Source organism: Bos mutus, chromosome X (genome assembly GCF_027580195.1).
Source record: "Bos mutus isolate GX-2022 chromosome X, NWIPB_WYAK_1.1, whole genome shotgun sequence".
Lineage (NCBI taxonomy): Eukaryota > Metazoa > Chordata > Mammalia > Artiodactyla > Bovidae > Bos > Bos mutus.
Window position 1 is genome coordinate 62095127 of NC_091646.1, and position 17404 is coordinate 62112530.

The window sequence follows — 17404 nt, forward strand, 5'->3', positions numbered from 1 at the left end:
CTGTGCCATACTGAAGTTAAAGGTAAGGTAGACAAACTAGCCCTTCCCTTTGACTAAAGTTCCCAAAATTTTTCCATATTAATAAAAATAAGAATATTTTGATAGCATTCTTAACATTCTCTATATTTCAATATTCCTATTGCTACATTCTATAAAATCCCACCAAAGATAAGCAAAAAAACCAAATTCTATTTCTATAAGAAGACAAAACCAAGTGATAGAGTTCACATCTTTAAATTTCTCTGATCGTCTCCTTACTTCTAATGTAGAAATTAAGCATTTATGTCTAAATTCTGGGTAATTTTGAAACTGTATGTCAAAGAGTATATTTTTCAATCTGAATATGGAAATTTTTAACTTTCTCAATCTTTGGTGGTATATAAAAAACTCCACCAAAGGCCAAAATACCCCAAGAAAAATTTCCCAACTACATAAGGATTACACAGGTCAGTTTGTAAACAATTGCTTTATAATATCAAACAAAAAATCAACTCAGCTCCTGGATAATTTAGTCTAATATTAAGAATTAATATGTCAAACAAACTCAAAACACTTAAAATTATAATTTACAGTAAAAAAATATTCATAATTCATAGGTTATTCAACCTGGATAGGCATTCACAGATCATGTAAACAGCCATTCAAATTTACTGATTAGGAAACCAAGTGTACAAAATGTTAAAATACTTTGCTAAGATAATGTGGGAAGCTGGACAGTAACAGAGTGAAAGGTTGCTGCAGCAATCTTTGTGTTACATCAGGTTTCGTGACCTCCAGAGGAGAGGATTTCTATCAGGGGTCAGATGAGGCTTGAGTACTTGGAGCCATTTGTGCAGCAAAGTTTTATTAAAGCATAACCGAGATGGGGAAAGCTTCTGACATAGAGACCAGAAAGGAACAGAACAGTTCAGTTTCTCAGTCATGTCCAACTCTTTTGGACCCCATGAATTCAGCATGCCAGGCCTCCCTGTCCATCACCAACCCCCAGAGTTCACTGAAACTCATATCCATCGAGTCGATGATGCCATCCAGCCATCTCTTCCTCTGTCGTCCCCTTCTCCTCCTGCCCCCAATCCCTCCCAGCATCAGAGTCTTTTCCAGTGAGTCAACTCTTTGCATGAGGTGGCCAAAGTATTGGAGTTTCAGCTTCAGCATAAGTCCTTCCAAAGAACACCCAGGACTGATATCCTTTAGAATGGGCTGGTTGGATCTCCTTGCAGTCCAAGGGACTCTCAAGAGACTTCTCCAACACCACAGTTCAAAACCATCAATTCTTCGGTGCTCAACTTTCTTCACAGTACAGCTCTCACATCCATACATAACTACTGGAAAAACCATGGCCTTGACTAGATGGACCTTTGTTGGTAAAGTAATGTCTCGGTTTTGAATATGCTATTTAGGTTGGTCATAAATTTTCTTCAAAGGAGTAAACGTCTTTTAATTTCATGGCTGCAGTCACCATCTGCAGTGATTTTGGAGCCCAAAAAAATAAGGTCAGACACTGTTTCCACTGTTTCCCCATCTATTTTCCATGAAGTGATGAGACCAGATGCCATGATCTTTGTTTTCTGAATGTTGAGCTTTAAGCCAACTTTTTCACGCTCCTCTTTCACTTTCATCAAGAGGCTTTTTAGTTCCTCTTCACTTTCTGCCATAAGGGTGGTGTCATTTGCATATCTGAGGTTATTGAGATTTCTCCCAGCAATCTCGATTCCAGCTTGTGCTTCTTCCAGCCCAGCGTTTCTCATGATGTACTCTGCATATAAGTTAAATAAGCAGGGTGACAATATACAGCCTTGACAGTCTGTTGTTCCATGTCCAGTTCTAACTGTTTCTTCCTGACCTGCATACAGGTTTCTCAAGAGGCAGGTCAGGTGGTCTGGTATTCCCATCTCTTTCAGAATTTTCCACAGTTTATTGTGATCCACACAGTCAAAGGCTTTGGCATAGTCAATAAAGCAGAAATAGATGTTTTTCTGGAACTCTCTTGCTTTTTCCATGATCCAGAAGATGTTGGCAATTTGATCTCTGGTTCCTCTGCTTTTTCTAAAACCAGCTTGAACATCTGGAAGTTCAGGGTTCACATATTGCTGAAGTCTGGCTTGGAGAATTTTGAGCATTACTTTACTAGTGTGTGAGATGAGTGCAATTGTGTGGTAGTTTGAGCATTATTTGGCATTGCCTTTCTTTGAGATTGGAATGAAAACTGACCTTTTCCAGTCCTGTGGCCACAACTGAGTTTTCCAAATTTGCTGGCATATTGAGTGCAGCACTTTCACAGCATCATCTTTCAGGATTTGAAATACCTCAACTGGAATTCCATCACTTCCACTGGCTTTGTTCATAGTGATGCTTTCTAAGGCCCACCTGACTTCACCTTCCACGATGTGTGGCTCTAGGTGAGTATGAGTGATCACACCATCATGATTATCTGAGTCATGACGATCTTTTTTGTACAGTACTTCTGTGTATTCTTGCCACCTCTTCTTAATATCTTCTCCTTATGTTAGGTACATAGCATTTCTGTCCTTTATCGATCCTGTCTTTGCATGAAATGTTCCCTTGGTATCTCTAATTTTCTTGAAGAGATCTCTAGTCTTTCCTGTTCTGTTGTTTTCCTCTATTTGCATTAATCGCTGAGGAAGGCTTTCTTATCTCTCCTTGCTATTCTTTGGAACTCTGCATTCAGTTGCTTATATCTTTCCTTTTCTCCTTTGCTTTTAGCTTCTCTTCTTTCACAGCTATTTGTAAGGCCTCCCCAGACAGCCATTTTGCTTTTTTTGCATTTCTTTTCCATGGGGATGTTCTTGATCCCTGTCTCCTGTACAATGTCATGAACCTCTGTCCATAGTTTATAGGCACTCTATCAGATCTAGTCCCTTAAATCTATTTCTCAATTCCACTGTATAATCATAAGGGATTTGATTTAGGTCATAGAAAGCTATTAATCAGATAGCAGAGACGCCTCAAGGCTGAGGGAGTTTCACCAGGCCCCTCCCCCACAATATGCATTTTTGAGATAGGAGGTACTATGTCATCCCCTGACCATAAAACAATTGACATGAATACTGGTTTGTTGAGTCATTATCAGCCTAAGGTTTCAGAAAAGAAAAGGTCTTAGGCAGAACCATTTTGAAGAAAGGCAGATTCCAAAGCAAATGCAGTTTCATTAACATAGCATAAGAAAAGCATTTCCATAAGAAAAATACATTGGTTATTGCTAAAGGCAGAATCAGGTGTCTTCAACACAGAATTAAAAGAAGCCTCTTTTAATTTTGTGTAGAGAAGGAAGAAATGTCTGCCACTGGGCTTCTTTGGTGGCTCAGCTGGTGGCTCCCTGCAATGCGGGAGACTTTGGTTCGATATCTGGGTTGGGAAGATCTCCTAAAGAAGGGAATAGGCTAACTACTCCAGTATTCTGGCCTGGAGAATTCCATAAACTGTATAGTCTATGGGGTCACAAAGAGTTGGACATGACTGAGTGACTTTCACTTTCACTTGCAGTTTATTTCCTCCTGCTACTTGGGGATCTATAGCTTTCCTACCTGTTACTCTCTCAAGAGCAAATGCTAACATTTAGACCTTCATTGTTCTTATCACTTACCAAAAGAACTGATTGATTGATTTTCAAATTGCAGATTGTTACAATATAACAAATGAGTGCATGCACGTGTGCTCAGTCACTTCAGTCGTGTCCGACTCCTTGTAACCCTATGAACTGCAGCCCACCAAGCTTCTCAGTCCATAGAATTCTCCAGGCAAGAATACTTGAGTGGGTTGTCATGCCCTCCTCCAGGGGAATTTCCGAACCCAGGGGCTGAACACACATCTTCTGCATCTCCTGCATTGCAGGCAGATTCTTTACCCACTGAGCCACCTAGGAAGCCCAATATAACAAATACCTATTCAGAAAATCACATCTCCTTTTATTAGAGAAATTAAAGTATAGAAAGATCTATCATGTAAAGACCTGATATACAAGGGTTAGTTCCAGTCAACAAGATGATATACATGATATATAGACATCTTACCCGAATGAGAATTTGTTCACTCACAGTTGGAGAGGTCTCTCCTCTTTTCGTTACATCTAATAAGTCAACAAGAGGACGAATAGTCATTCCCTACAAAATGAAAAACAAAGAGCTGAATTTCTTTCATATGAAATTAGTGCTTGAAGCCAGAAAGAAAAACACCAATACAGTATACTAATGCATATATATAGAATTTAGAAAGATGGTAACAATAACCCTGTATGTGAGACAGCAAAAGAAACACAGATGTATAGAACAGTCTTTTGGACTCTGTGGGAGAGGGAGAGGGTGGGATGATTTGGGAGAATGGCAAGGAAACATGTATAGTATCATATAAGTAACGAATCGCCAGCCCAGGTTTGATATAGGATCCTTGGGGCTGGTGCACTGGGATGACCTGGAGGGATGATACGGGGAGGGAGGTGGGAGGGGGGTTCAGGATGGGGAACATGTGTACACCCGTGGCAGATTCATGTTGATGTATGGCAGAACCAATACAATATTGTAAAGTAATTAGCCTCCAGTTAAAATAAATAAATTTAAATTAAAAAAAAAATGAAATTAGTGCTTGAATATTTCCCTGGTGTGTCTTTGTGTGTGTCTATGTATGGGTGCATATGCACAGGTGTCTTAATCTGGCCACGATAAAAATTTAGAACATTTTCTTAAAATTCAGAACTATCATTGGTCTAACATGAGAGGGAAGTGCTGTGATTTTCCTTTATAAGGATCAATCATGACATATATTGTTGACAAAAATGTGGGTCATTAAAAAAAAAAAAAAAAAAAAACCTGAAAAAAATCTACCACTGTATTTCAAAATCAGAAAGTGCTTAAATCACAGAGCCAAAATGCTGCAAGAGATTTTCATTTCAATTACCTCTGGTGTATAATTTTGTCTTTGTTATTCATCATCCCTGGATAAAAGAATGGCAACCCACTCCAGTATTCTTGCCTGGGGAATCTCCATGGACAGAGGAGCCCAGTGGGCTACAGTCCATGGAGTCACAAAGAGTTGGACATAACTGAGTGAATAAACACACAATGATAATAAGCTTATAAAAGAGACAGAGAAAGAGAAACCAGAGAAGTAAGAGGAAAATCAGAAAGTCAGTTGTCACAAAATACAAAAAGAATATTTCAAGAACGTGGGAGTTTGACTTGTGGAATCCCTGGGAAAGCTCAAGTGAAATGAGAATGGCAAATGGCCATTAGTAACCTTAATAAAAGAGATGGGAGCAACAAAGTTTTATGTGGTCAAGAGAGAACATTACTTTAGTGTAGTTGTAGTGTGTTTTAAGTAGGAGTTGCTTGAGCCTGTTTAAAGTTGATGGGAAGAATCTAGCTGAGAAGAGTGTAAATATACATGAGAGAACATAAATGATTGAAAACACAAGACAAAAAAGGAATAGATTACAAAGGAGAGCTTGAGATAGGAGACCCCCAGTTCTGTTATAAGAAAAAGAAAGAAGAGGTTAGGAACAGATACAGTTATGTTGGGAAGTTAAAGGCTCTTCTGTGGATGACTACTGTAAGCCAAGTTGCTCTTTGCAGAGTTCTCTTTCTTTAGTTTTGTTTTGTCTTTTTAAACCAAAGTATGGTTGAATGTAAAGTAAGAGAAGAAGATGAGATTTGCCCTGGCATCTACATTTGGAAACAAGGACTTTAAGAAAGAGTTATGAACTAAAGTAAGAAATATGAAGTGGAATATAGAAAAACCTGGCTGCAAATAAACAACAAAATCTCCTGCTTTCAAATGAACTTCCACACTACTTAGTCACTTTCAAAATATTTTGTAAAAGCATTCCCATGAGGGTTCTATTTTTACCTTATTTCAAAATGTGGAAAGAAGCAGGTAATAATTTTCATTAATGTTAAGGTTGAAACTTAAAAGAATCTCAAGGGTGTCCTAGTTCTTCATCAACTCTTCAGCACTTCTGAATGACAAAAATGCCTTACTGTGGGCCTGATTGCTTTAACACACCAAATAAGCATGCCATCCCAAAAGCTTCCTTTCCAATTTGGAGCTATGCAATTTTTTGTAAATGCATGTGAATTGGCCAAAGTCAGGTGATCATCTTATTCACAAGGTTTTCATAAATAATTGTACATGATTCCTGCTTTTTATGTGATGTTTCAGTTATGCAATTCCACTAAATTCATTCTGACATTTAAAACATCACCATACAATGCTTTCATGGGATATAACTGCATCCTTTAACAGAGTTTATCACAGGCAAAAACTTTCCACCATGAGCAGATCTGTCTAATGACCTGTCTTTGAAAGGCTGACTCCATGTTTGCATTTTTAAACCCTTTTACATGACTCTCCATCTTCATTTAACTTAATTCATTCTATTCAGTCTACCATGGATAGATCAAAATTAATGCTTTAAAATAAAGGTGTCAAACCAACCTGACTCAGTGGCATCTCTTATAACCCATTCTATATATTTTGTACTATTATTCTTTGGCCTTTTAAAGATGTAGAATAGTTGAGAGACAAAATTTTATTCTTTATGTTTGAATCTCTGTAGTAAATCATATATATGGTTAAGTGAAGCTTGAGTAAATCAATAAAAATCATGGTTTAAAAAAATAGTCTTGATTTCAAACCTCTACTACAAATGTTCATAATTTATATTCATACTCCAAATTAACTTTTATTTACTATTTATTCATTTATTTCCTTGCTTCAGAAATTTATTGCACATTTCATTGGAGCCACACTAATAGACTGAGTATATAGTGGTGAATAATTTATATTTATTTCCTGCATTCATGGAATTCAGTTTAGCAAGGAGACAGACATCACCCAAGTGGAGAAAAGAATGACTAAAGATCCCCAGAGGATCTTCCCAACCCAGGAATCAAACTCACATCCCCTTCATTGGCAGATGGATTCTTTACCACTGAGCCTCTTGGAGAAGGAAATGGCAACCCACTACAGTATTCTTGCCTGGGAAATCCCATGGACAGAGGAGCCTGACAAGCTACAGTCCATGGAGTGGCAAAAGAGTTGGACACAAATTAGCAAGCCCCCCTCCCAAAAAAAAAAAAAAAGAAAAAAGAAAAACAACAGGTAGATGATATATATAGTGATACATTCTATGAAAGTGTTCAAAACAATAAGCCCAGAATGGAGATGTTTATAATAAGCCCCACACCATCAAACCAAGGCTTAATTTAATTACAGTGTCTGCTCTCCCAGAAGTAAAAACAAACATACTTGCATAGAGTGGTCTGGGAATTCTTCTGTGAGGAGGCTCTACATAGCTGAGGATTAAAGGATAAAAGGAAGATGGACATGCAAGGAACTTAGGAGATAGTGTTTTGGGGAGAGTGAATGACATGTTGGAAGAAAAAAAAGTTTGTCAAGGTTGATGCAGTTCAAGAGGCTTAAATCACAGTGAACAAGATGGAGAATGGCCACAAAACATGGGGTTTCAAAGGTAGACATAAGAGGGGAGGAGCCAAGATGGCGGAGGAGTAGGACGGGGAGAACGCTTTCTCCCCCACAAATTCATCAAAAGAGCATTTAAACGTCGAGTAAATTCCACAAAACAACTTCTGAATGCCGGCAGAGGACATCAGGCACCTAGAAAAGCAACCCAACTCTTCGAAAGGAGGTAGGAAAAAATATAAAAGACAAAAAAAAAAGAGACAAAAGAGGGAGGGACGGAGTTCCGTCCCGGGAAGGGAGTCTTAAAAACAGAGAAGTTTCCAAACACCAGGAAACCTTCTCACTGCTGAATCTGTGCCGAGCTTTGGAAGCACAGAGAGCAACATAACAGGGAGAAAAAATAAATAAATAATTAAAACTCACAGATTGCGAGCCCTACGGTAACTCCCCTAGTGGAGAAGCAGCGCAGACGCCTGCACACGCCATTAGCAAGCGGGGGCTGGGCAGGGAGGCGCGGCGCGGGCTGCATCGCTTAGAGTAAGAATCTGGCCTGAATACCCTGAGCACTATCTGAGCGAAATAATTTGGGCTAGCAAGCCAGACTGTGGGATATCTACCACGCGAAAAGCCAGCCCCAACCTAAGACACCGCCAGGCCCGCACACAGAACAAAGGACTGAACAGAGATAGCCGGCTGCAGATCTTCCCCCTCCGGTAACAGGCAGCCAGAGCCGGAAGGGGACAATCGCAGCCCCAGAGAGACATTATCTATAAAACTGTAAGCAGGCCTCTTTGCTAACTAAAACTTCTTGGGGGTCTGGACAGTCAACATCTGCCTGAGAAGGTGCGCCGGTTTTACACCCAGATAACTGAGTGGCGGGGAGGCGATAAGTCGCAGCATTGGCATTTGCCAAACACCTCATCACCTGAGCTGCGCGGACCTGGGAAGAGCACAAAATGCAAGCCCAACTGAGTCTGCGCCTCTGAGGACTACCCGAGTGCCTGAACCTGAGCGGCTTGGACCTGGGAGGTACATGCAGCCCAGGGCCGGCCTCGGATTGTTCTCGGCGGAACAACCTAGAGCCCGAGCAGTGTGGGCAGGGAGGCTACACGCGCCGTGAGTGGGGGCAGACCCAGTGTGGCTGAGGCACTGCGAGCGCACGCCAGTGTTATTTGTTTGCAGCATCCCTCCCTCCCTCCCCACAGTGCGACTGAACAAGTGAGCCTAAAAAAAAAAAAAAAAAGTTTCCCCCACCATCCACTTTGTGTCAGGGCGGAAGCCAGACACTGAAGAGACCAGCAAACAGAAGAAGTTATAACAGAGGGAAACACCTTGGAAGCTACGGGCAATAGATTAAAACCCCGTGGTTACTACGGACTACATAGGAAGGGGCCTATAGATCTTGAGAAATATAAGTCGGACCAAGGAACTAACCAAAAATGAACTGAACCCACCATATAACAAAACCAGAGAAAGTCCTAGATATATTTTTACTATTTTTACGATCATTCATTCTTTCTTTTTTTTTTTAAAAAAAAATTTTTTTAAGTCCTCTCTTGTTCCTTTAATTTTCACTTTTATAACCTATTACTTTGCAAAAAAAAAAAAAAAGACCCTATTTTTTCTTCTTCAGCAAATTTCATATATATATATTTTATAAATTTTTGACCTTGTTTTTTTTTTTTTCTTCTTTTTCTTTTCTTTAACATTGTATTTTTGAAATTCCAAACTCTACTCTAGTTTTTTAATTTTAGCTTTTTGGTATATGTTATCAATTTTGTACCTACAGTTTTTTTTTTATAATTTCTGTGACTTTTTTTTTTTTTTCTGTTTCATTCTCTTCTTCTTTTATATAACATTGTATATCTGAAATTACAAACTCTACTCTAGATTTTTAATTTATGCTTTTTGGCATTTGATATCAAATTTGTACCTGTATTTTCTTTATAATTTTGTGACATTGTTTTTGTTTGTTTGTTTTCTCTCTTTATTTTTTTTCTTCCTTTTTTTTTAACATTGTATTTTGAAATTACAAACTCTACTCTGGATTTTAATTTTTGCTTTTTGGTATTAGTTATCAATTTTGTACCTGTATTTTCTTAATAATTTTTGTGACATTGTTTGTTTTTCTTTGTTCATTTTTTCTCTTTCTTTTCCTTCTTCTTTTCTTTAACATCGTATTTTTGAAATTCCAAACTCTACTCTAGATTTTTAATTTTTGCTTTTATGTATTTGTTACCAATTTTGTACCTTTAAGAACCCAATGTTCAGGACCCATTTTCACTACGGAGTGAGATTACTGGCTTGACTGCTCTCTCTCCCTTTGGACTCTCCTTTTTCTCCACCAGGTCGCCTGTGTCTCCTCCCTAACCCCTCTCTACTCTACCCAACTCTGTGAGTTTATGTGTGTTCCAGATGGTGGAGAACACCTAGGGAACTGATTAGTGGCTGGATCTGTCTCCCTCCTTTTCATTCCCCCCTTTTATCCCTCTGGCCACCTCTGTCTCCTTCCTCCTTCTTCTCTTCTCTGTATAACTCCGTGAACATCTCTGAGTGGTCCAGTTGTGGAGTGCATATAAGGAAGTAACTACTGGCTACCCCACTCTCTCCACTATTGATTCCACCTCATCTCATTTGGGTCACCTCTAACTCCCTCCTCCCTCTTCTCTTCTCCATGTAACGCTGTGAACCTCTCTGAGTGACCCTCACAGTAGAGAAACTTTTCATCTTTAACGTAGAAGTTTTATCAACGGTGCTGTATAGAAGGAGAAGTTTTGAAACTACTGTAAAAATAAGACCGATAACTGGAAGCAGGAGGCTTAAGTCCAAACCCTGACTCCAGGGAACTCCTGACTCCAAGGAACATTAATTGACAGGAGCTCATCAAACGCCTCCAAACCGACACTGAAACCAAGCACCACACAAGGGCTAACAAGTTCCAGGGCAAGACATACCAAGCAAATTCTCCAGCAACAAAGGAGCACAGCCCTGAGCTTAAAGATTCAGGCTGCCCAAAGTCACCCCAAAACTATAGACATCTCATAACTCATTACTGGACACCCACCAGAACACTGACACAAGCTTCCCTAACCAGGAAACCTTGACAAGCCACCTGTACAAACCCACACACAGCGAGGAAAAGCCACAATAAAGAGAACTCCACAAACTGCCAGAATATAGAAAGGACACCCCAAACTCAGCAATTTAAACAAGATGAAGAGACAGAGGAATACCCAGCAGATAAAGGAACAGGATAAAAGCCCACCAAACCAAACAAAAGAGGAAGAGATAGGGAATCTACCTGATAAAGAATTCCGAATAATGATAGTGAAATTGATCCAAAATCTTGAAATCAAAATGGAATCACAGATAAATAGCTTGGAGACTAAGATTGAGAAGATGCAAGAAAGGTTTAACAAGGACCTAGAAGAAATAAAAGACAGTCAATATAAAATGAATAATGCAATAAATGAAATTAAAAACACTCTGGAGGCAACAAATAGTAGAATAACACAGGCAGAAGATAGGATTAGTGAATTAGAAGATAGAATGGTAGAAATAAATGAATCAGAGAGGATAAAAGAAAAACGAATTAAAAGAAATGAGGACAATCTCAGAGACCTCCAGGACAATATTAAACGCTACAACATTGAATCATAGGGGTCCCAGAAGAAGAAGACAAAAGAAAGACCATGAGAAAATACTTGAGGAGATAATAGTTGAAAACTTCCTAAAATGGGGAAGGAAATAATCACCCAAGTCCAAGAAACCCAGAGAGTCCCAAACAGGATAAACCCAAAGGTGAAACACCCCAAGACACATATTAATCAAATTAACAAAGATCAAACACAAAGAACAAATATTAAAAGCAGCAAGGGAAAACAACAAATAACACACAAGGGAATTCCCATAAGGATAACAGCTGATCTTTCAATAGAAACTCTTCAAGCCAGGAGGGAATGGCAAGACATACTTAAAATGATGAAAGAAAACAACCTACAGCCCAGATTATTGTACCCAGCAAGGATTTCATTCAAGTATGAAGGAGAAATCAAAAGCTTTTCAGACAAGCAAAAGCTGAGAGAATTCTGCACCACCAAACCAGCTCTCCAACAAATACTAAAGGATATTCTCTAGACAGGAAACACAAAAACAGTGTATAAGTTCGAACCCAAAACAATAAAGTAAACGGCAACGGGATCATACTTATCAGTAATTACCTTAAACGTAAATGGGTTGAATGCCCCAACCAAAAGACAAAGACTGGCTGAATGGATACAAAAACAAGACCCCTACATATGTTGTCTACAAGAGACCCACCTCAAAACAGGGACACATACAGACTGAAAGTGAAGGGCTGGAAAAAGATTTTCCATGCAAATAGGGACCAAAAGAAAGCAGGAGTAGCAATACTCATATCAGATAAAATAGACTTTAAAACAAAGGCTGTGAAGAGAGACAAAGAAGGTCACCACATAATGATCAAAGGATCAATCCAATAAGAAGATATAACAATTATAAATATATATGCACCCAACACGGGAGCACCGCAGTATGTAAGACAAATGCTAACAAGTATGAAAGGAGAAATTAACAATAACACAATAATAGTGGGAGACTTTAATACCCCACTCACACCTATGGATAGATCAACTAAACAGAAAATTAACAAGGAAACACAAACTTTAAATGATACAATAGATCAGTTAGACCTAATTGATATCTATAGGACATTTCATCCCAAAACAATGAATTTCACCTTTTTCTCAAGCGCACATGGAACCTTCTCCAGGACAGATCACATCCTGGGCCATAAAGCTAGCCTTGGTAAATTCAAAAAAATAGAAATCATTCCAAGCATCTTTTCTGACCACAATGCAGTAAGATTAGATCTCAATTACAGGAGAAAAACGATTAAAAATTCCAACATATGGAGGCTGAACAACACGCTGCTGAATAACCAACACATCACAGAAGAAATCAAAAAAGAAATCAAAGTTTGCATAGAAATGAATGAAAATGAAAACACAACAACCCAAAACCTGTGGGACACGGTAAAAGCAGTCCTAAGGGGAAAGTTCATAGCAATACAGGCACACCTCAAGAAACAAGAAAAAAGTCAAATAAATAACCTAACTCTACACCTAAAGCAACTAGAAAAGGAAGAAATGAAGAACCCCAGGGTTAGCAGAAGGAAAGAAATCTTAAAAATTAGAGCAGAAATAAATGCAAAAGAAACAAAAGAGACCATAGCAAAAATCAAAAAAACCAAAAGCTGGTTATTTGAAAGGATAAATAAAACTGACAAACCATTAGCCTGACTCATCAAGAAACAAAGGGAGAAAAATCAAATCAATAAAATTAGAAATGAAAATGGAGAGATCACAACAGACAACACAGAAATACAAAGGATCATAAGAGACTACTATCAACAATTATATGGCAATAAAATGGACAACGTGGAAGAAATGGACAAATTCTTAGAAAAGTACAACTTTCCAAAACTGGACCAGGAAGAAATAGAAAATCTTAACAGACCCATCACAAGCACAGAAATTGAAACTGTAATCAAAAATCTTCCAGCAAACAAAAGCCCAGGTCCAGATGGCTTCACAGCTGAATTCTACCAAAAATTTAGAGAAGAGCTAACACCTATCCTGCTCAAACTCTTCCAGAAAATTGCAGAGGAAGATAAACTTCCAAACTCATTCTATGAGGCCACCATCACCCTAATACCAAAACCTGACAAAGATGCCACAAAAAAAGAAAACTACAGGCCAATATCACTGATGAACATAGATGCAAAAATCCTTAACAAAATTCTAGCAACCAGAATCCAACAACACATTAAAAAGATCATACACCATGACCAAGTGGGCTTTATCCCAGGGATGCAAGGATTCTTCAATATCCATAAATCAATCAATGTAATACACCACATTAACAAATTGAAAAATAAAAACCATATGATTATCTCAATAGATGCAGAGAAAGCCTTTGACAAAATTCAACACCCATTTATGATAAAAACTCTCCAGAAAGCAGGAATAGAAGGAACATACCTCAACATAATAAAAGCTATATATGACAAACCCACAGCAAACATTATCCTCAATGGTGAAAAATTGAAAGCATTTCCTCTAAAGTCAGGAACAAGACAAGGGTGTCCACTTTCACCATTACTATTCAACATAGTTTTTGAAGTTTTGGCCACAGCAATCAGAGCAGAAAAAGAAATAAAAGGAATCCAAATTGGAAAAGAAGAAGTAAAACTCTCACTATTTGCAGATGACATGATCCTCTACATAGAAAACCCTAAAGACTCCACCAGAAAATTACTAGAACTAATCAATGACTACAGTAAAGTTGCAGGATATAAAATCAACACACAGAAATCCCTTGCATTCCTATACACTAATAATGAGAAAACAGAAAGAGAAATTAAGGAAACAATCCCATTCACCATTGCAACAGAAAGAATAAAATACTTAGGAATATATCTACCTAAAGAAACTAAAGACCTATATATAGAAAACTATAAAACACTGGTGAAAGAAATCAAAGAGGACACTAATAGATGGAGAAATATACCATGTTCATGGATTGGAAGAATCAATATAGTGAAAATGAGTATACTACCCAAAGCAATTTATAGATTCAATGCAATCCCTATCAAGCTACCAACAGTATTCTTCACAGAGCTAGAACAAATAATTTCACAATTTGTATCGAAATGCAAAAAGCCTCGAATAGCCAAAGCGATCTTGAGAAAGAAGAATGGAACTGGAGGAATCAACCTACCTGACTTCAGGCTCTACTACAAAGCCACAGTTATCAAGACAGTATGGTACTGGCACAAAGACAGAAATATAGATCAATGGAATAAAATAGAAAGCCCAGAGACAAATCCACACACATATGGACACCTTATCTTTGACAAAGGAGGCAAGAATATACAATGGATTAAAGACAATCTCTTTAACAAGTGGTGCTGGGAAAACTGGTCAACCACTTCTAAAAGAATGAAACTAGAACACTTTCTAACACCATACACAAAAATAAACTCAAAATGGATTAAAGATCTAAACATAAGACCAGAAACTATAAAACTCCTAGAGGAGAACATAGGCAAAACACTCTCTGACATACATCACAGCAGGATCCTCTATGACCCACCTCCCAGAATATTGGAAATAAAAGCAAAAATAAACAAATGGGACCTAATTAACCTTAAAAGCTTCTGCACATCAAAGGAAACTATCAGCAAGGTGAAAAGGCAGCCTTCAGAATGGGAGAAAATAATAGTAAATGAAGCAACTGACAAACAACTAATCTCAAAAATATGCAAGCAACTCCTACAGCTCAACTCCAGAAAAATAAATGACCCAATCAAAAAATGGGCCAAAGAACTAAATAAACATTTCTCCAAAGAAGACATACAGATGGCTAACAAACACATGAAAAGATGCTCAACATCGCTCATTATCAGAGAAATGCAAATCAAGACCACTATGAGGTACCATTTCACACCAGTCAGAATGGCTGCGATCCAAAAGTCTACAAATAATAAATGTTGGAGAGGGTGTGGAGGAAAGGGAACCCCTCTTACACTGTTGGTGGGAATGCAAACTAGTACAGCCACTATGGAGAACAGTGTGGAGATTCCTTAAAAAACTGGAAATAGAACTGCCTTATGATCCAGCAATCCCACTGCTGGGCATACACACTGAGGAAACCAGAAAGGAAAGAGACACGTGTACCCCGATGTTCATCGCAGCACTGTTTATAATAGCCAGGACATGGAAGCAACCTAGATGCCCATCAGCAGATGAATGGATAAGAAAGCTGTGGTACATATACACAATGGAGTATTACTCAGCCATTAAAAAGAATACATTTGAATCAGTTCTAATGAGGTGGATGAAACTGGAGCCTATTATACAGAGTGAAGTAAGCCACGAAGAAAAACACCAATACAGTATACTAACGCATATATATGGAATTTAGAAAGATGATAACAATAACCCTGTGTACGAGACAGCAAAAGTGACGCTGATGTATGGAACAGTCTTATGGACTCTGTGGGAGAGGGAGAGGGTGGGAAGATTTGGGAGAATGGCATTGAAACATGTAAAATATCATGTATGAAACGAGATGCCAGTCCAGGTTCAATGCACGATACTGGATGCTTGGGGCTGGTGCACTGGGACGACCCAGAGGGATGGTGTGGGGAGGGAGGAGGGAGGGGGGTTCGGGATGGGGAGCACATGTATACCTGTGATGGATTCATTTTGATATTTGCAAAACTAATACAATTATGTAAAGTTTAAATATAAAATAAAATTAAAAAAAAAAAAAACAAAGGTAGACATAAGCCATATTTGTAATGGAAAGCTCATAGTCATGCTAAGTGTTTTGGAATTTATTAAAAGTTTAAAAAGAACCAATAAAAGAATTTTGGAAGGTATGTAATACAATTTGTGTTTTAAAAATATTGCTCTTGATTCTGTGGTAATAATAGATTGAAATAGGAAAGGAAAATGGAAAATTTTAAGGCAGTTCAGGAAATGTGATGGCAACTTGGACTAAGATGATGGCAATGGTAATAGAGAATAGCACAGAGATTCCACAAAAAGACAGATATGAAAATACTCATGAAAATACCATTTTTAAAATTAAAAAAGAAAAGCTTTAAAACTGAAAGGACAATTAATAAATAAATTGGTATATAATCATAAAATGTAGTATTGTAGACCACTGAAAATTAATGAGCTACAGCTACTCACAACTATATAAATAAATATTAGTAACAAAATGTTAATAGACCAAAAAATTCCAGAAGGCTATATGCAAAACATGGTTGGATGAGATGGAGAGAGGATGAGATGGTTGGATGGCATCACCAACATGATGGATATGAGTTTGAGTAGGCTACGGGAGCTGATGATGGACAGGGAAGCCTGGTATGCCACAGTCCGTGGGGTTGCAAATAGTCGGACATGACTGAGCTAAACTGAACTGAACATGCAAAACATATATATACACACCCACAATAGATACTTTTTATAAAGTTAAAAAATAATTTAAACTGATCAATATATTATTTATGTGTGTGTCTATGTGTATAATATGTGATTTCAAAAAGCATTTTTTAAAAAACAAGAGAATAATAAATGATTTATTCAGGATATCAGTCACCTGTAAAGACAGAGAGAGAGATATGAAAGAAAATAGGATAGTGCATTGCATAGATTATTATTAACTTTCTCAGGTTTAGTGCTGGGCTCACAGCTGTTAGAAGTATCGAGTGAATGAATGAATAAATGAATGTCAAGAGTTGGACACAACTGAGTGACTAACACTTTCACTTTCTTTCAACAGGCTTCCCAGGTGGCTCAGACCATAAAGAACCTGCCTATAATGCAGGAGACCCTGGTTCAATCCCTGGGTTTGGAAGTTCCCCTGGAGAAGGAAATGGCAACCCACTCCAGTATTCTTGCCTGAAGAATTCCATGGACATAGGCGTCTGGCAGGCTACAGTCCATGGGGTCACAAAGAGTCAGGTATGACTGAGCAACTAACACTTTCTCTTTCTTTCATTGGGTCAATGATTCAAATTGGTGTTGGCGTCGTGAATCAAAATATATTATTAATACAACTTTGTATATCTAGAAATATTTTTAAAATCAAGTACATATATTGAAGATATATTTTGGAATTAAAAACCACAGGGCTTGATGTGAGGGATAAGTAAAAGGAAATTATAAAATATGTAGTCTACATTTCTGTAGAATGTCTTTGTAAATGGGTAGATGTCAGTGTCATTTACTAAGATAGAAGAAAAACAGATAAGGATCAGATTTATCCTTTGTAGATATATTGGCTATGTGGATAAAAAATAAATACTACCTGCCATTCCCATAAACACTGAATGTTTCCTGCCATCAGCCATTGCAGCCATCCTCAAAGT

At 38.0% G+C, this 17404-nt stretch overlaps 1 protein-coding gene across 2 annotated transcripts in view; it reads right to left on the reverse strand.

Moving 5' to 3' along the window:
- LOC102284519 (sodium/hydrogen exchanger 2) overlaps positions 1-17404 on the reverse strand; it is a 125129-nt gene that overhangs the window by 15492 nt on the left and 92233 nt on the right. For both annotated transcript variants that reach the window (XM_070366039.1, XM_070366037.1), the window contains exon 8: positions 4032-4121. In XM_070366039.1, the coding sequence (XP_070222140.1) occupies positions 4032-4121 (90 nt within the window). The remainder of the gene's footprint in view (positions 1-4031; positions 4122-17404) is intronic.